The sequence below is a fragment of the Giraffa tippelskirchi genome, chromosome 5 (genome assembly GCF_054371585.1).
Source record: "Giraffa tippelskirchi isolate mGirTip1 chromosome 5, T2T-mGirTip1v1.2.pri, whole genome shotgun sequence".
Taxonomy (NCBI): domain Eukaryota; kingdom Metazoa; phylum Chordata; class Mammalia; order Artiodactyla; family Giraffidae; genus Giraffa; species Giraffa tippelskirchi.
Window position 1 is genome coordinate 94,158,386 of NC_137279.1, and position 18,696 is coordinate 94,177,081.

Below are 18,696 nucleotides of genomic sequence, written 5' to 3' on the forward strand. Positions count from 1 at the left end.
TTCTAGTTTTTAGCACCCACCAGCTGTGTGACCTTGGGGGAGTTATTTAACCTCTCTGTGCCTTGACTTCTTCATCTATGAGGCCAATAATAATACACAATAGTATCTACTTTATAGAGATTGTTATGAAGATTTAGTGAGTTTGGGCTCTTAGTACCTAAGTACCACATCGTAGTACCACATCGTAGATGCTATATGAGTTGTTAGTCATGTTATTGGTAACGTTACTGCTATCATTATTACCTATTCTGCAGCAGCTCCAGGATATGACTCTCACCATCCAATTCCAGTTTGATCCGCAAAGCCTCAGGCAGACTGGTCTGTGGGCACCAGAGGGCATGTCACCTCCCTGGCCTTGTCTGTTACTCCTATCTTCTCTAACCAGAAAACCTCAGGCCCTTAGGAGAGCACCGACGATTAGATCATTGGTGGGGGGATCCCGAGGGAGGGGCCAGGAAGCCCTGCCTGGCCTGGGGCATTGTTCTGGGGGGTTGTGTGGGGAGGTCAAGGAAGGTATCTGAGCCGCCCCTTCTCGGCTTCCTGCCCAGAGAGGAAGCATCGTGGAGGGCCCAGTGCAGGCCCCAGCCCTTCCTCTGACTCAGCTTTAGAATTGGGAGGGGAGGGTGTCTGGTGGGGCCCGACCCTCTCCAAGTCCCCCCACTGAGAGAACCAACAACGTGAGACCAAGAGAGCAAGTTTGGCCTCAGTGGAGATGGATGACTTGGGTGGGGCTGAGGCAGACATATGTGTGTGTAGACAGGAGAGGGAGATAAGTGAAGCCAGGTGCTGAGGTGTGGAGGGAGAGGCAGCAGACCTGGGATGGCCTGGGATGGCCATGGTGAAGTTCACTCACCCGCTCTCAGCCTGTCTCTGCCTGGAGACTCCTGATTACTCAGGGTGGTGGGGGGTGCGAATGTATTTCTTTGAGGGGAGAGAGAGGCTCACCTGAAGCACCTCTGCTAGGCTGAATGTGAGGTTGTCCTGAAGGATCTGGGGCTCCAGAGGTCCATTCTGGGCCCTCTCTGGCCTTGCCTGCGTCTGCTCAGTGACACCTGCAGCGTTCCCAGGACACCCCAAAAGAGTGCTGAGAGAATCAGCGCCAGGGCTGGAGGTGGCTGCTGCCCTCTGACCCACCTGGCTCCCGACCCATCAAGGCCCTTCTCTGCTTGAAGGACTCCTACACTGCATTCTGGGATTTAAAGGAGAATACTAGGAGATGGGGGCTTCTCTCCAATTTTTTCCTTTCATCCCACCAACCCATCCACAAGTCCCCAGAGAAAGAAATTCAGCTTGCCCAGCCTGTTGTCCTTCCCTGTCCCCCTCAGACCAATCCCAGGTTCTCACAGGGACCCTCCCCCTGTTCCCACTCCCTCCCAACCCCCTCCTCCCCAGGAACGCCCCCTCTCAGGACTGGGCGAAGCCTTGTGGCCCAGTGCCCACTCACCCTCCCTTTCCTCACATCAGAGATGCCGGGAACGCCCATTTCTGGGTGAGCATTGCAAACACCCCCCTCCCTAAATACCCCTCATGCCCAGTTAGGCACACCCGCTCCCCACAGCCTCTGCTTCCTCCCGGAGTCCGGCCCACCCACCCACCCAATGGCCCTCTCTCCTCCGGACACTCCACCCCCGCCTGCCTTCTCGGCCCCCAGCCCAAGACAGCAGCGGGAAGTGAAAGTTCCAAGGAGGAGTTGGTGTCCCAGCCTCTTTCCTGGCCAATTCTCCCATTCCTGGCTCCTCCCGGGCGCCCTCCCGCTCGGCGAGCTTTCTGGTGGGATCAGCACCAGGGTGAGGGGTGCCGGCGTCTCAGGCCTGGGATGAGGGGCCAGGAAGTATCCTCTTCGCCAAACCCTAGGAGCCGTGCCTACTCGGCGCCCTGGCACCGGGTGGAACGATCTGCTAGGCCCCAGAGGAGCGAAGACGTCAGTCCCAGGGAGCAGAGCCCCACTACCGCGATCCTGAGGGGGTGCTGGGCCAGGCCCCGCGGTGCCCGGTTCCGGAGCCTGAAAGTCTCCGCGGGGACCCTGCAGAGGATGACCGGCCCGGGGGCGCCGGCATCCCTCCACCTTCCCTCCCCACTCATCGCCCCGTCGCCGGGTCCTCGGCCCAGAACATCAGACGAGGGCAGGCTGTGCTCTGGATGGGGTCTCTCGGGGTGTCCGGCCGACCCCAGGACCCCAGGGCCTCCCGACTTCCCCGCGCGTCCTCCCAGGGCGACCCCCGGCCCACTTCTGGCCAGGCACTCACCTATATCTGGGAGCGGCCGGGAGGGCAATGGGCTGCCCGCGCCCAGGAGACCCAGGGCCCAGAGCAGCGCCAGGCGCATGGCAGCGCCGCCCGGGGCCGGGCGAAGGCGGCAGGTGCTGGGCCGGGCGCCGAGGAGCCGCGGCTGCCGGGTCGGCTTCTCGCACCTCGCAGCCAGGCGCAGCCACTGGCCCCTCCCAGGCTCCTCCCACCCGGCCTAGAGCCAGGCCCTGCCCCGAGGCCCCGCCCCTGGAAGGGCTCCACCCCACTGTGCGCCGGGTCCCAGAGAAGTGTGGATCCAGCCCTTGACTCCGACTGCCGCACTGCTCACGCTGCTCTGCACAGCCACTTCAGGCTGCTGTGCAGGATGGGAGCCGAGGCCCGGTACGACCGCTTGGGAGTCGCGCCTCCACCCAGCCCTGGGTCAGGACGCCTTCGTAGCAGCTTCACTGCCCTCCGCTCTCACGACTGCAGCCGGGCTCTGCCGGATCAAGTGGGCTGGTTCTCCCGACTGCCCAGATCACTCTCCGGTACCGGACGCCTGCAAAGCGCGGGCAGCAGGAGTGTATGAAGCATTTTATTAAACAAGAAGGAGCGGATGGGAGAGCGAGCAAGACGTCCCTTCACTCCGCGTAGGTAGCATCATCGTTGCTGTCGCTGTAGGCGGAGGAGGAGAGCTCCTCGCGGGGTGTGCAGACCGGGCACCGCTGCCGCATGTCATTCCAGCACGAGCGGCAGTACACTGCCTCGCAGCTCGGTGTAGGGCAGACGTAGGACTCGGACGTCTCGGGTGCTTGGCACACCACGCATCGGCGGCGCAGCCAGGGGCGCAAGAGCGGGCAGAGGCGGTGCAGGGTGTCAACCAGATGGCGGCGCTGTTGAGAGACACGGGGGGTTTAGAGCCGGTTGGGGAGCAGGCGAGAAAGATGGGGAGCTGGAGAACAGCGCTTCTTTTTGGAGAAGCGCTTCTTATCTGAAGTCTCAAGACCTGACTATGCCCATATGTTGGAGGAAGCTGGATTTGGCAAAGAAGAGCCCTGGAGGGCAAGGGTGCTATGGAAGTCGGTCCTGGAGAGCCTCCCTCACTTCCGTGATGGAGAGTGAGAGGATGCAGCCTCCATTCTCTTCCAGCCGTAACAGCAACAACCATTATCACGTGTACTCTCCCGTAAATCGTAAATCCTCTTATTTGATTCTCACTGTGAGGCTGAGAAGTGAGTAGGGCAGATAAGACTATCACTACTGTGTTCTCCTACTTTACAGATGAGAAAGCTGAATCTCATAAATGTTAGATGACTTTCCCAAAGGCACAGACTGAACAGTCAAACCTGTCTGGATCCAGGTACCCTGATTCCAAATCACAAGCCTGGCTCATTATGCTCCCTCTGTCTCCTACCCTCTCTCCACAGGTTTTCCAGGAATTCTCAGGCAACCTTATCAGGTCACTCTTTGCTCAAGAAACTCCGGGGGCCCCACTGCCTGACAAGAAAATGCAGGACTCCTGGCCTTGGCCTTCTGAGCCTTCCACAATCTGGTCCATTTCTAGCCTCTGCTCCAACTTACCTCTCCCTGAACTTTACATGTTCTGTGCCAGTTTCTCCTTAGACTTGAAGCCCTGGCACTTGGTTGGAATTTCCTTTGGACTCTTGAGTCTTTGCACATTCTGCTTCCTCAACTGGGAATGAATGCCCTTCACATTTCCATCTGCCCATCAAAATCCAGTTAACTCCATGGTCATGGAATCACATTATGTTCATTTTGAGTGAGTTTCTTAGGAATCTGGATCAAGACAATGGACTAGAAGGACATGGAGCTCACCACCTCCCATAGTATCAGTATGTTCATCAGACATTCATCCAGGCTCTACTGCATGTCATGGGAGTTGGGGTCTAGGAGCTGGAGGAAAATTTAAGCAAACATGGTCTCTCACTTTTATGAGCTTTTTTTAGGGCTGATTAAATAAGAGTGGCTGCTCCTTGTGTTTTTAAATGATATTGGGCCCCGTACCAAGAAACTGTAAATAAATTAATTCAATTCAAACAATAACTATGTAACACAGATCTCTTTTCAGCTGAAAAAACTGATGGCTTGGAGAGGTGACCATTTTCACACAATGACAACTAACACATATATAGAACTTGCTATGCACCTGCACTGTGATTAAATGAGTGAAATTCATTTAATCCTTACTACAAATAGATGGAGTAGTTAAGTCCATTTTACAGAAGGGAAAAAGCAAGGCTCAGCATTTAAGTCAGTGCTCAAGATCACACAATTGTCGCAGTAATAAGGGGAGGGGCCAGGATTCAAACCTAGGCTCTCTAGGGACTTCCCTGGTGGTCCAAATGCAGGGGGCCTGGGTTCCATTCCTGGTCAGGAAACTAGATCCCACCTGCTGCAACCAAGAGTTCACATACCGCAACTAAAGATGTTGCATGCCACAACTAAGCCCTGGCACAGCCAAATAAGTAAATAAATAAATATCTCTTTTTAAAAAAGATATCTTTATATTAAAAAAAAAAAAAAAGAAGCTCTCTGGCACCAGAGCCTCACACCCAACCACCACTCTATTACTGATCTCTAGTGAGCAGGCCTCATAGATTTGTCTAACCTCCCCATTCTGCAGAGGGAAAAATTGAGGTCCAGTGAAGCCCATGGCCAAGGTTACAAAGCTTAATGAGGGTGTGTGGACTGGAGCCTGGTTCTGCTGATTGTGTGCCCTTTCTGTATACCACATGCCTCTTCATGAGGCCTCCCTGATCCCCAGCCCACCTGTGTCCCCTCACCTACGCCACCTCCTCACACCCTCCACACCCCCCACACCTCTCTGCTGGAACTGCACTGAGCTGCTAATCTGAAGTCCTCGCAGAAGAACCTGTGGCTTTGCCTTGGGCCCCTTGTTTCTGATGAACCCTTCTTGCTTTTCTTTGACCCAACTATATCAAATCTGATTCCTCCTTTTTGCCTGCTTCCCTATGGTCCGCGCGTCCCTGGTGGCTCAGTTGGTAAAGACTTCACATGCAATGCAGGAGACCCCGGTTCGATTCCTGGGTCAGGAAGATTCCCTGGAGAAGGGATAGGTTACCAACTCCAGTATTCTTGGGCTTTCCTGATGGCTCAGATAGTAAAGAATCCGCCTGCAATGCAGGAGACCTGGGTTTGATCCTTGGGTTGGGAAGATCCCCTGGAAGAGGGCATGGCAACCCATTCAGTATTCTTGCCTGGAGAATTCCATGTATAGAGCAGCCTGGCAGGCTACAGTCCATTGGGTTGCAAAGAATTGGACATGGCTGAGCGACTAAACACAGCACAGCCCTATGGCCCACTTAGGATCTCAGGCTGGGCTGAATACTGGGTACAGATATGGACACAGCCTTGACCTCCAGGCACTGGATGACCAAGGCCTTTGCATGCATCCCATCAGAACTCACTGAGCGTCAGTAGACTTGGAACCTTGGTAGGGGCTGGATGGACTAAGGGGAAATGCCCCCCCACTCCAGTGCTTAGACCCAGAGGTGCAGGCCTGGACTTACCGGAGCCCTTTGCTGTCTTGCCCGCCTCATGATGGTAGCCCTCCTCAGCTGGGTGAAGGCTGCTCTCTTCCTCAGGAGATCGTTGTAGAGGAACAGGATCCGCTTCTTCTCTCGCTGGGGCCAAGGAGACAGTACAGAGGAGGAAGACATCCCCTAAGGTGGGGCTGATGGGGAGCTGGGTGCAGGCTGGTGTGTGTGCACCTAGGGGTGGAGAGGTTGGGGGCAGGGGCACACCTTGGGGAAGTAGAAGGCTGCGATGACCCTCCGGAGCCGGTAGCCGAAAGCCTGGAGCAGGCAGAGACACACTAGGAGGCCACTTGGTAGTGCGGCTTTCAAATAGGCCCTGGTGCTCAGGGGCACTGGTTGGGGCAGGCAGGCTGGGGAAGGAGGCGGGTCTGTCAGGGGTATGGCCGGGACTGGCTGGCCGCAACTCTGGACTGAATTCCCCATGTTCATGGGGTGTGGGTTAGGTCTCTGATTACCCTGTTATCTTCCTGCCTGCCCCTCACCCTGCAGAGCTGTGTTGTCAGTATCGTAGCCTTTAGGCCCAGGAAGCTATTTGTTCAACATGGCACAGATGTAGAAATTTTCCATCATGACAGAAAGTTCTATTGAACAGCATTGCTCCAGAGGGCTGGGACCTTGGGAGACCCTCTGGACTCCTCTGACCCAAACCTGTCATCCTCCAATCCTTAAGCTTGACCTGATGTTTCCTACTCTGATTCTCCAATGCAAACACACCGACCCCCATTTCACCATAGCCAAGGCCCAGTCCCCTAACTCTTTGTCTTGGAAACACCCCGCCTGCCTCCTCTCCCCTGTCCCCCAGCCATCAATTCCTCTGATCCAGACTTTCAGCATCACTCACGCATGTTGTTTGAGTCTACCACCATCTCGGAGGAGGTGTTCAGGGCTCCGATGGTATTCCGAAGAAGCCGGGCAAGCATGGAGTCTCCCCCAACTTTCACTTCCAGTTTATGACTGCCTGATGCCAGGATAGGGGTGATGGTGTGTGTGGGGAGTGGGGGAGTCAGGAGAGAGTTGGAGTTAAGGAGATGGGGCAGGATGGGGACTGGTTGGAGGGGAGAGGTCAAGGCATAGCAATACTTCTCAACCGCATAGGACTTTCCATCCCTTCACTGATTACTAATGCCTCCTTTTGACAGCTGTCAAGTTGCAGGGCTGATATTTGACCCTAAGGTGGGCAGGTAGGGGGTGAGAAGCAGAAGGAAATGACAAAACTGGAAGAACTGGGGACTTCTTTGTGGTCCTGTGGTTAAGAATCTGCCTTCCAGTGCAGGGTTCCATCGCTGGTTGGGGACCTAAGCTCCCACATGCCGTGAAGTAACTAAGGCTGAGAGCCACAGCTACTGAGCTGGTGCTCTGGCAGCCATGCGCCACAACTAGAGAGAAGCCCATGAGCCACAACTAAGACCTAATGCAGCCAAATAAAATAAATTTTTTAAAAATTGGAAGAATTGGGGTGGGGTGGCTCCACAGGGGTGGGAGTTCTCCAGGGGGTTGTCTCCTTGGGCCTGGAGCTTGGAATGGGGGCTGGGCTCACTGCGGAAGGAGTACTGCACGAAGGAGTGATGGCGGATAGTGTCGAAGATGGAGTAGAGAGCCCAGTCCAGGCTACAGAGCAGCAGCAGCAGCAGCAGCACGGGCAGTGTCTCCATGAGCTCCCTTAACTGGCCAGGGAGCAGGAGGGGCAGAGCTGGGCAGTGCCACTGGTCCTGGCATGGGGCCTCCTCTGAGCCCCCTCTGCCCTCCACCCCTCAGATCCCTGCCTCTAGTAGGATCTGGGGTTCTGCCTTCCGTGCCATCCTCACCACATTTCTCATTTCTGTGGCCTGGATCGTGGGGTCCCAGGGGAAGATGACAGTTTTCTTCTCAGCTTTGCGCAGTGGCAGCAGCGTCTGCTTGCCCTGGGAAAAACGTCCCCACGTGAGAAACATTACACTCTCTCCTCTTCCCTTCTGCCCTCCTGGAGCAGGAAGCCACCCAGGGAACGGGACAGGGCACCCTTGGGCAAGGCTGCGCACACTCACTAGCTTCTTCCTGCGTTCATCGATCTGACAGAAGTAGGTGCTGATATAGATGTTGTCAAAGCGGATGTCCCCATTATAGCTGTCCATGTAGGAGAAGCACCTGTGGATGAGGGTGTCTCCATTGCCTCCAGGTTTACCCACCCCCAACTATGGGCTTCCCTGATGCGGTCAGTCAGCCGACCACCCAGCATGCACCGAGCACCGTCTATGTCCTAGGAGAAGAAAGCCCTGCCTGCCCTCCAGCAGCCCCACAGTCCAGTGATAAACGTGCGCATACATACTGCTGAGACATAACAGAGGTGAGGAGGGGAGGGAGGGAGGTTTCTGTAAGTGCATGTGTGTGCCTGGGAGGTAGGGGACGGTTTCCCAGGCATGGAACTTTCAGGAAGAATATCAAGCAGAGGAAACATTAGGAGCAAAGGATGGAGACAAGGAAAATCCCTCAGGATGCAGAAATCGCCCGATCCACTGACTCCCACGTTCACCTCTCAAGCCCCTGCCTCTTGGCTGAGCCCTCAAAACATCTCCTGGGAGCTCACTTGAAGCAAAACTCATTTCAACCATCATTTCCTTTCTCCTCTGATATACCCCTGAGTAAAGTGATGTTTTCTGTGTGAGCATGTGTGCAGGCACAAACGTAGCTTTTCTGTGTATCTCACCAAATCCCACATAATGCTTCAGTTTCCTGAGGAAAAATGTTAATTGTTGGAAATGTGTTTAAAACTGTAAAAGTACATTAAATAAGCTCTGTAAACTGTGAAACATGATTTCCAATGCTATTGGTTCTGGGACCCTGTAAAAATCCACATCTTTGCCTTTCAGATAGAAATGTCTATAAATGCAAAGGAAGATTGTGAGCGCCCCCTTGTGGGGAGACCTACCACTGCTGGGTCTGGGCCTCCGGAGCCGGGTCTCCGCCCCTCCCCAGCTCAGCCCCTTCAATGAGTGACCTCACCCAGGTTGAAAGCCTGGAAGTGGCTTTTGACTCTGTACCTCCTTCCTTCCCTCCGCAAGCTGGCTCTGCACCTTCCCCCACCTCCCTCCATCTCAGGCCAACTTCCTGCCACGCCCCCCCACCCCCGTTCCAGCCTGGCTCCCTAACCTCTGACCCACCTTGGCCTCCCTGCCTCCAGGCTGCTCCAGTACAGCCTGCAACCTTGCCACTGGGGGGCGGTTCAGGGCCTTCCTGCAGGGATTTCCAGACTGTTCTGACTGTGCCGGGTCCTCAACCACAGCCTCTGCCTTCCACATCCCACAAATGCTGGATTCCTGACCCAAGAGAATACTTTTCCTCTTCTTGGCTGTGGCTCCCCATCTGCTGCCTTTTGAAGCTCAGTTATGGCCCTTTGAGGGGCACTTCCTCAGCTCCCATATCTGTCCATAGTACAGCCTTTGAATCATCTCTGTCTTGTGGACACCTCTCCTACTTCCCCTCAACCATGAGCATCTTGAGGGCAAGAACTATGGCTCATTCATCTCTGTCCTCCCACAGGGCTCTGGACACACACATAAACACTCAGTTGCAGTCTAGGCCCCACAAACAGGGGCAGAGGGAGCAGGAGCCCCTGCGGCCGCCCTTGTCCAGCCCCTGCCCATCTCAGGCACATGGGGCTAGAGGCAGGAAACAGGGTCCAGAGGTCGGCAGGGAAGCAGAGTGAGGCCCAGGACAGCCCAGCTGGACGCCAGGCTGGGTGGGGTTGAGGACTTTGGTCTAAATGGAGGGAAAGTAGCTGCCAACACAGCAGGCGGGAGAAAATGAAAGCAGAATTGGACGATAAAAATGGCACAAAGTCAGAGCCAAGGGGAATATGAAGGGCAAGAAAAAAAATCAAAAGTCAAAGCTAAAAATTAAAAAAAAAAAAAAGAAGTCAGCGTTGGGATAAAGGCCGGAAGGAGGTAGATAAATGAAGACGGTCGCCCTTTTAAGGTGGTGGGAACATGAGGTAACGTTTCTTCTGACAAAATGTCCACATTTCCTTTAACTTTGTGTAAACAACGAACCCAGCTTTGTAAAAAGGCAAAGTCAAAGGTGAAGAGCGTTCAGATTCAGTCAGAGGAGGGCTCTGCAGCTCCATTCCTAGGGCCCCCCTCAGGGCATGGCCAGCGGGAGGCCCGGGCTCCCGGGCAGAGGTTGAGGACTCACGCGTGGAGGACCAGCAGGAAGGTGCAGGAGAGCAGCACATGCAGCAGCCCCAGGGTCCACTCAAGCTGGGCCTCCTGGCGTCTCACGTAGTCCCGCACCTCGGTGCTCACGTGTTTCCAGCTTGTGTTGAGGCCCAGTACCTCAGCCCGCTTCTCCTCCTGGTGGACGGCACAGGTGCCGCCTCAGAGGCCCAGACCCAGCTTCCCAGGCTCTCTGTGACTTCTCTCCCCTGGGATGCTTCATTCGTGCTCTCCTCCTCCCAGAAACTTCAGGGGTGCCTCTGCCTTCTGTTCGCCACCCTCCTTGACACAGTCTTGCTCCTCTGCACCTCTGTGAGCTGACACCCTCTCACACCTGGCTGACCCTTCCCACAGGCTGGACACCCTCCCCCTCCCTGTCATCCAATGGCTTCACACTCCCCACCTCGTCCCCACCCTCACCAGCCACCTCTCCTGCGTCCCCGCCCCGATCTTCCTTGCATCCTGTGCCCTCCTCCTCCCACTCCCTATCTCCCCCCACCTCACACTGCCCATCTCTTACCTTGAGGTTAATAGTCGCTGAAAATTCCCCCTCCAGGCCACGAACAGACTGGTTGAGGGAGTCATAGGTCTGCCCAAAGTTGCCTTCCACTGGGATGCGACTGCGGCACCAAACTTCCATCACTGGTGGGCAGTGGGACCAGGTCAGGGGGCCTCCCTGTGCCCGGCCTCCAGTCCTCCCTTCCCGTGATCCTCTGTTTTTGTCTCTCTGCCTGTGACTTTCTTTCATCTTTTCAGTTTTTGGTGCGACTTATGGAATCTTAGTTCCCAGGCCAGGGATTGAACCCTGGCTCTTGGCAGTGACAGCTTGGAGTTCTAACCGTTGGAGTCTTAACCCCTGGACTAAAACGGAATTCCCTGCCCATGGCTTTCTACCACCTTGAGTTTTTCCCTTCTTCACTCCCCTTGAAATCTTCCCCCCATTTGTTTCACCTGTCTGTAACCATACCAAACACTAATTATGACAGCCAACACTTAACAGAGCGGTTCCTCTGTGTGCTGGCTATGTTAGCTGCTGCTTTACATGTATTATCTCCTTAAATCCTCAAGACCCCTAATGGGATAAGTACTATCATGATGCCTATCTTTCAGATGAAGAGACAAAGCAGGAATTTACCTGAGTCACAAATCTGGTCAGCTGGAGGCGCTGGGCCCTAAGGATGCCGTGTCCTCAGAGCCCAAAGCCTCCCCTCCTGACTGCCTTCCTGCCCAACACCTTCCCAGGGTCCCCCAGGACTCAGATCCCTAGCCCTGGTACTCCCCACCCTCCTGCCTCTGTGCCCACCCTTGGCAATGCTGCAGAAGAACTTGAACTTCATGGGCAGGCAGAGTAGGTGGTTGAGGAGGGGCACCCAGATGCGCTGCATACACGCTCCATGCTTCTGGTCAAACCAGCGGCGGCAGTTGAACATGGCCTCGTTCACCACATCTGTGGGAACGGCCAACTGGGGTCTGAGGTCCCCACACCCTGTGCCGAGGCCGGGGACCCTGCCCTGCCCAGGGACCCCTGCTCACGGGAGCAGCGCAGCTTAGTCTTCAGCTCGTACATCTTCTGTGTAGAGAGGTGATGTCTGAAGGCTGAGGCAAGGGGGGCCTCTCCACCTGGGGCTGTGTCCGAACCCTCAGCATCCTTGGGTGAGAATCCGCTCTCACTTTTCACCTGGGCATCCAGTTCCTCAAAGGAGTTGGTGATGTTCTGAGTCTCGGCTTTCAGTGACTCTTTGCTGCTCTGGGGTTGGAGGAAGGGGTCAGGCATGGCAACTTGGAGCTTCTGTGCCTGACAGCCTGTTCGTCCCCATCAGCCAAGCCTCGGGCTCTTACCTCCAGCTATAAGGAGCTGAGGCCAGGAGACAGGCTCTCATCTCAGATTCTCCACTGTTTACAGTTCTTGGGAGCCCTCTCCCCTCCCCAGGTGCCTCTGCTCCACACACCTCCCAGGCTCCCAGCTCCTCCCGAGGCCTCCCATTCCGGACCCTTGCTAGTCAAGGAAGGTTCCCCAGGTCCTTGACTTTACCCCTCATCGCTACTCTCCCAGGCCACTGTGCCATCTCCACTGCCCAACTCCGAAGCCCCGAGGTCTTTGTCTCCCCAACTCCTCAACTTTCCAATTTTTCAAGACCCCAATCTTCAGTCTTCCAGTACCCTATTCCCTCATCCCCTGACCCTCAAAGTTTCCCAACTCCTCAAGGCCAGGGCCCCCAATTTCCTGACATTATAGCTCAGCTGCCCAGAGCACTACCTACTCGGGTGTTTGGGAATGTGTGTGGGATGTGTCCCAGTGGCTAGAGGGTAGAAGCTCTTCTGCCATTTAGTGCCCAGAGACCAGGGCACATCCTGCAATGTTTGGGAACAGTTCTGCCCCAAATGCCAGTACCACTCGCCCTGGCCCTGTTGTGAAACTCTAAGTCCAGGGTCCCAGCTCTCAGCTCAGGTCATCTAGGCCCTGTGGGGAGAGGGACCCCTAGACCCTGTCCGTGTAGGGTCCTGACCAGCAAGTCCTTGAACACTGCCCGCAGGGGGGCTGTGGAGACACGCCAAGCTGTGCGGGTGTTGTTGATCTGCAGCTCCACGGTGCAGCCGAGCGATGCTATCACCTCGTTGAGGTTGTACCGAAGGTTGGCCACTGGTCCTGGGGGAAGATGCCCTGGTAGATTACTTCCCTCTTGAGCCAATTAACTTTCTTCAGCCCATCCCGAGCTCCCACTCTGCGGGCGGTGACCACCTTCTAGAACTGTACATTGATGGGGCCCAGAAGCTGGTGAGAGGTCATCTCATTCAACCCCTGATTTTTTTTTTTTTTCCTTTTGTAAACTGAAGGAGGCTCAGAGACTCAGACGAACTCTCTCAGGGACACACAAGTCGGAACAGCTGGGATTAGACCCTCCACTCTTTGTTCTTCACCAAGCCTGGCTCTCAATGGATAGCCCACCCAGAGTCACTGCTTCAGTGTCACTAACTGGTACCCAGGGGCACACACTCACCCTCATAAATGGCAGCCAAGGCATATCCCAGTACAAAGAGCCTGCCCTCTTTGCCCAGCATCTTGGGTATTAGGAGAAGGCTGGCACAGCGAATGTGAGGCGAGGTCCCCCAGCCTATAACCCCCAAGCCTGTCAGGAGAGCCCAGGAAGTGGTGAGGCAGAGTAAGGAAGCTGCCTCCCCCACCAAGTTTAGCAGAGCACCCACCTCCCACAACTCTTTTCTAGAACCATCACCGTACTGCCCTTGTCCCATTCACTCTGGCTCTGATAGGCCTTCAGGCCACTCATGCATTCATCTATCGAACAGCCGTTTAGAGAGTTGGACTGTGTGCCAGCCGCCAGAAGGGCTTGGAGAGGAAGCCAGAGATTGAAAAGCCAGGGTCAGTGATTGACTTGGTGTGTATATACGAGTGTGTGTATTTGTGTTAGGGAAGGGTGCCAACACTTCCCCTTTCCAGGCTGGACTCACAGGTACCCTCGGTACTGAGGGGGCAGAGAGAGCAAGAGGTGAATTCTGGAAACAGGCACTGGTGCTCCGAGCAGTCGGAAGAGAGGTCACAGCCACCTCGATGTTCCCTGCACTCTGACACCTACAGCTCTGTCCCTAATTTTAGCCTTTAGTCGTGTACCTTCTGGTGTGTTTTAGCAGTTTCACATGTGTCTCCCTGTGGTCTCTGCAGGGAGACAGTGAGCTCCTTGAAGCTCATAATCCAGGGAGAGAGACAGACGGGTAAACAAATGACTACAACACCAAGTGCTAAGTGCACAGGGAGGTGCTTATGAAGAGCTGTGGGAGCCCAGGAGGGAGCAGGCATTTCTGTGGGGAGGGGTGGGGCTGGGAAGGCTGGACAAAGGAGGCGATGTGACAGCTGGGCCTGGACTATGAGTAAGTGTTGTGAGGCATTCCAAGCCAAAGGAGTAGCATAAACTGGTCAGGGAACCTAGAAGATTCCTGCGTGGATGGAGTGTTCTCCCAAAGATGGCCAAGGCAGATCCCTAGTCCATACCCTTCTCTCCATCTGCTCTGCCCTCACGGAGTCCCCAGCGTCTCTCATGGGAGCTGCCTGGTCCCTTACTTCTTCTCTTGCTAACCTAGATTTCAATTTTCATGAGGCAGCCAGAGTGATCTTACAAAAACAAAAATCGGATCATGGTCCCTGCTCTGCTTGAAACCATGCAATGACTTCCCATCTCTGCTTGGGATCAAATCCGGACTCCTCTAACATGATCACCAGACTCTCGTGATCTGGCCCCTTCCCACCTTCTGAGGTGATCTCATCCTATTCAGCCCTTCACCCACCACGTCCGCCCACACTGGCCTTGTTGCTGTTTCTGGAATTTGCCAAGCTCATGCGTCCTCTCAGGTCTTTACCCTGGCTGTTCCCCCTGCCAGGAGCACTCCTCCCCCTAGTCTTCACCTGGCCAGCTCTACCTTGTCATACAGGTTTGCTGCAAACCCTGTCAGGTGCCACCCCATGGTTTGTTCTCCCTTCTTCCTTGCTAACACAACTTGGGTTTTGTTCCAGGGCACTAGCCTGTCCCTACCCTGGCCCCTGAGGGGTAAATCTGGATCCGTCTAACCCAAGTATGCTATAGTAGGACATTGAAAGAGGGGTGATTCTGTGGTCTTGGCCTTTTGGCCAAGACTCAAGCTGAGGATGATAGTTGACAAATAGTCACCCTACTTTCTGAGGGTGATTGTTGACCGAGGGCTGCTCTACCTTCTAAAGAGAGCCTCATGGAGTTTGCTATCTGGGCATTCCCAAAAGAGCAAAACTGGTATCTCACCCCTCTACCCCAACCAGCCTAGACAAAGACAAAAAATCGGAATTATCTGGAAGTGGAGGGAAGTGGTTAGAGCCGGCAGACATAGGAGGAGAGGCTGTGGGGAGGATGGGTGTTCACTTCCCCATGGCAAGTGACAGACTCCCAGAGCACCCTTTTGAGGCTGGTGTTGCAAGAAGGGGAACCCGGCTTACCCCTCCCAACGGGATACCTGCTGAGCTGCAGAGCCTGGCAGGGCCACCCCAGGGCTGCCCCAGAGCACAGAGGGAGGAGTGTTCACAGACGAGGTCTGCAGGGCCTCCCAGGAGTGTGGGGGAGACGTGCATGTGGAGGGTGGTACTTCCCATCATGACAGGGGAGGGGGTGACTCCAAGGGGCCCTGTGTTCCCTGTCTGGGAGGGCAAGGACATTTCCCTTGGGACAGGCAGACATATAGAGGGCCTGTTAAGTCGCCTCCATCATCCAGACTCTTTGAGACCCCATGGACTGTAGCCCGCCAGGCTCCTCTGTCCATGGTATTCTGCAGGCATGAATACTGAAGTGGGTTGCCATGCCCTCCTTCAGGGGATCTTCCCAACCCAGGGATGGAAACTGCATCTCTTATGTCTCCTGTCTTGGCAGGGGGGTTCTTTACCACTAGCGCCACCTGGGATACAGAGAGGGCAGCAGGCCTCAAAGCCATTTGTGGGGGTCCCATCTCAGAGGGCTGCCTGTTTAGGGGGAGGCATCCAAAAATAAGAGTCTGCGGGTGGCCTGTAAGAACTGCAGGGAGCTTCGTTCAAGGTCAGTCAAATAGAACTGCCCTCAGCAGGAAACTGGGCACAGCGCGGTCCACACACAGCCTCCAGCCAGACCATGAACAGGGCCCCCTGAGACGACCAGGGTGTGAGGGAGTGCGGCACAGAGGCGGGGGAATTCTAACAGTATCGATGACTTCAGACTTTTGTCCCTTTTCCTCTAATTCTTCTAATCCCCTTTCTGACATCAGAAGAGCCAGAAAGGGAAGGAAGTAGAGAAAAAAAGTGAGTGAGCAGGCTGTGCCTCTTGTCCGCTGCAGGACCCCACTCCACGGATCAGGCCTGCGCTTCAGGGCAAGGGCATGGTCAGAAGGGAAGATGTTTGAGAACGATGTGAGATTGAAATCTTGACGTATACTGGACTGGACCTTTTAAGCCCCGAAAATAGTCATAATTACTGAAGCAAGACTAGATCTTCTAGATTAAAATCACCAGAAAGCTAAGGGTCTGTGTGAGAGGTCATCAGTGGGGAGAAATGTTGGAAAACAGTGGTCAGAGAGAAAGCAGTTTCCTGTTGGAGCCCCATAGAGGGAGTTGATTCAGTGAGCTGGGGATGATGCCACATCTGTGCCCCCTGCCTGGGAGAGGGTTAGAAAGGACAAATGCTGCAGTTGTGACCAAAGAGGTGTGGGGGAAGTCAGCTGGGGGGTTACAGGAAGTTCTTTGTTCATATAGATACATGAGGAAGGAATGCTCTGGTCTTTTGATATTGTCATATGGGGACGTGGTGTCTGGATTTGCTGCAGCCATTTTGTGACCTGAAGAGGAATGATCTACAGGCCAAAAATGGCAGAGAAAAAAGTCAAAAGGAAACTTGGTCTTTGGTGGGTTTACTGAGCTGCCAAATTATCCAAATTCCGAAACCACTCTACCTTGAAACTTGTTGAATGAGATGATAAATTTCCTCTATGGTTAAACCACTTTTAGGTGGGTTTTCTGTTCCTGTGGCCCAACACCTCTTGATACAAGGTCTCCCTTCACATGTCGCCTTCTCTAAGAAGCCTTTCCTGACTACTCCCTAGCTAGCTCCCAATCCCTTTCTATCACATTCCCCTGGTTTACGTTTTTCGTACCACTTGTAACCATTCAAAATGCTCTTTTCTATTTCTTCATTTATTGTCTAATTCTTCCACTAGAATGTAAACTTGAAAGAGAATGTAAACTCTGAAAAAACTGGGTGTGTGTGGGGTAATAGTTAAAAGGAATTAAGAGGTACAAGCCTCCAGTTATATAATAAATAAATCATAGAGATATATAACAAGGAATTTGGTCAATAGGAAATATGGCCAATATTTTATAATAACTTTAAATGGAGTATAATCTATAAGGATACAGAATCAAAATGTTGTACACCTGAAACTAATATAACATTTCAAATTAACTATACTTCAATTAAGAACAACATATTCAATAATATTGTAAAAACTTTGTATGGGGAAAGATGGTTCTTAGATTTATTGTGGTGATCATTTTATAATGTATGCAAGTGTCAAATCACTATATCATATACCTGAAATTAACATAATATTGTACATCAATTATATGTCAATTAAAAAAAGAAATCATTATAAATTTATAGCAGTCACGGCACATACATATATATACACATATGTATGCACTATATACCTTAATGTATGTATGTGTATGTAATACGTGTTATATATATTATAAACTCTAGGGGTCTAAAATTTAAAAAAATGAGCTGAGTGCTTGTCAACCTTGTTCACTGCTGAATGAATCCTCAGCAGGTGCTCAGTTAGTGCTAAATGAATGAGTGAATGAATGAATGAATGAATGAACTGAATTTATCAGAAGCAGCAGGAAACAAGATCAGAGAGGTCAGGAGAGATGGGGATTATGAATGGTTTTGGGGTTTATCATGGGGGTTAATCTCTGGAGGAGGAAATGGCAACCCACTCCAGTATTCTTGCCTGGAGAATCCCATGGACAGAGAAGCCTGGTGGGCTACAGTCTGTGGGGTTGTGACAAGTTGGACACGACTGATCACACACATAGGGGTTAATAGGGAGTGCCTCAGATTGGGGAGACTCTTGCGGGCAAGGACTGTGTCTTCTGTAGACTGGGGCCTCTTCCCTCTGATCTCCCCTCAAAACTCAAGATGAGGCTGAAATTACAAGGGACACTTGGGAACAGAAGAAGCAAGAGAAGATTCTTTCCTGGGCACCCAGGGCTGTGCTGCACCCCTGCTCTTAGCCCAGCACTAACCCACCAAGCTGTACAACGTCACCATCTTCTGATCTTCATAGATGTTCATAGGGTTCACCAGAAGCTGAAAGAGACCTAAAGATACAGGGTTCAGCCAAAGGTCAAAAGGTGCGCCCCACCTCTGACCTCTGCTCTGTACTCACCTATGGCCAGGAGCCCTCCGGTGCCTGCCCCCAGCAGGAAAGCACTGATGGGAAACTCACCCTGCTGGCGCCATAGGAATTGGTTACAGGATCTGGGCAGCCCCCAGTTCAGGAACCCCTGCACCGCTGGGGGGTCAAATGGTTTAGCCCAGCAGGGCCAACATACCACTCTTCTGGCTGGGACATGGTTCATTAGGATTAGGGGTGGCAGAGGGGTGGAGGCTGGGGGAACCTGGATGAGGGTGGCCAGAACTCGGGGGACCATGGGGAAGTGGGGCAGACATGAGGGAGAGAAGAAGAAAGGGCTAGGCCAGAGGAGGGCGCTGGATGAGAGGGGTGGAAGCTGGGGCCCCCAAAGTGGGGGAAGGGACAGGAGGCCTGGAGGAGAGACTGAGTGAGAGGAGTCGGGGCCAGGAGTTGCTGGAGGCCACTGGGAAGGGTCGGGCTCTCCGGTGACTGACTCACTGGTGTGGGGTAGTTTCCTTTGCCCTTTTGCTCCATTCTGATGAGGTCTGATGGCCATAAGTCTGCTATGGGGAACTCTCTCTCATTCCGGAAAGCTCCTCGAGGATGTCTTTGGATCAGAGATTCGGCTTCTGTCTCCGCCTCACCCACAGCCTGTCTGAGGGCTGTGTCTTTTAATCCCTCATCTGTGAAATGTGGAGATTAGAGACCTACCTATCCCTTTGCAACTAGATAAAGAATTCCAAGACACACACGGTAACCTTAGAATATGGTAGAAATTCTAGGGCCTTT

The 18,696-nt window shown here is 53.6% G+C and overlaps 2 protein-coding genes and 1 long non-coding RNA gene across 72 annotated transcripts in view; 1 reads left to right on the forward strand and 2 right to left on the reverse strand.

Annotated features, from left to right (window-relative positions):
- ADAM15 (ADAM metallopeptidase domain 15) overlaps nucleotides 1–2,429 on the reverse strand; it is a 10,183-nt gene extending 7,754 nt beyond the window's left edge. For all 21 annotated transcript variants that reach the window (XM_081494508.1, XM_081494504.1, XM_081494497.1 and 18 more), the window contains exons 1-3: nucleotides 2,247–2,429; nucleotides 946–1,052; nucleotides 244–320 (exon numbers count right to left, since the gene is read on the reverse strand). In XM_081494508.1, coding sequence (XP_081350634.1) covers nucleotides 244–320; nucleotides 946–1,052; nucleotides 2,247–2,325 — 263 coding nt within the window. In that variant the 5' untranslated portion in view covers nucleotides 2,326–2,429. The remainder of the gene's footprint in view (nucleotides 1–243; nucleotides 321–945; nucleotides 1,053–2,246) is intronic.
- The window catches only part of LOC145507621 (uncharacterized), a 13,754-nt gene extending 9,471 nt beyond the window's left edge, over nucleotides 1–4,283 (forward strand). The window contains exon 2 of the long non-coding RNA XR_014054977.1: nucleotides 3,653–4,283. This is a non-coding gene — a long non-coding RNA (uncharacterized LOC145507621). The remainder of the gene's footprint in view (nucleotides 1–3,652) is intronic.
- On the reverse strand, nucleotides 2,808–18,601 carry DCST1 (DC-STAMP domain containing 1). 50 transcript variants are annotated; one of them, XM_081494551.1, is made up of 16 exons: nucleotides 18,406–18,601; nucleotides 17,941–17,964; nucleotides 17,802–17,872; nucleotides 12,990–13,118; nucleotides 12,498–12,637; nucleotides 11,524–11,737; nucleotides 11,294–11,437; nucleotides 10,511–10,632; nucleotides 9,971–10,128; nucleotides 7,828–7,927; nucleotides 7,609–7,704; nucleotides 7,341–7,467; nucleotides 6,645–6,761; nucleotides 6,011–6,153; nucleotides 5,777–5,890; nucleotides 2,808–3,118 (listed from the first exon to the last, which is right to left on the reverse strand). In XM_081494551.1, exons 4-16 carry the CDS (start codon nucleotides 13,048–13,050, stop codon nucleotides 2,867–2,869), a joined length of 1,788 nt encoding a protein of 595 aa, XP_081350677.1. In that variant the 5' UTR covers nucleotides 13,051–13,118; nucleotides 17,802–17,872; nucleotides 17,941–17,964; nucleotides 18,406–18,601; the 3' UTR covers nucleotides 2,808–2,866. The 50 variants fall into 50 exon arrangements, with proteins under 50 accessions (XP_081350677.1, XP_081350643.1, XP_081350642.1 ...); XM_081494517.1 differs by having other exon boundaries at nucleotides 9,971–10,125; nucleotides 17,798–17,872; XM_081494516.1 differs by having other exon boundaries at nucleotides 17,798–17,872.
- Nucleotides 18,602–18,696: the final 95 nt, after the last annotated feature.

Bases quoted from the DNA above. Each gene is read 5' to 3' on its own strand.
- DCST1 (XM_081494513.1), bottom strand. From the start codon at position 18,463: ATGGCCATCAGACCTCATCAGAATGGAGCAAAAGGGCAAAGGAAACTA. The intron at 10,129-10,510 runs GTAAGAGATGGG...GCCGTCCACCAG, and splicing joins CAGCGACTATTAACCTCAAG to GAGGAGAAGCGGGCTGAGGT. The intron at 5,891-6,010 runs GTGTGCCCCTGC...CCTTGGCCCCAG, and splicing joins CAGCCTTCTACTTCCCCAAG to CGAGAGAAGAAGCGGATCCT.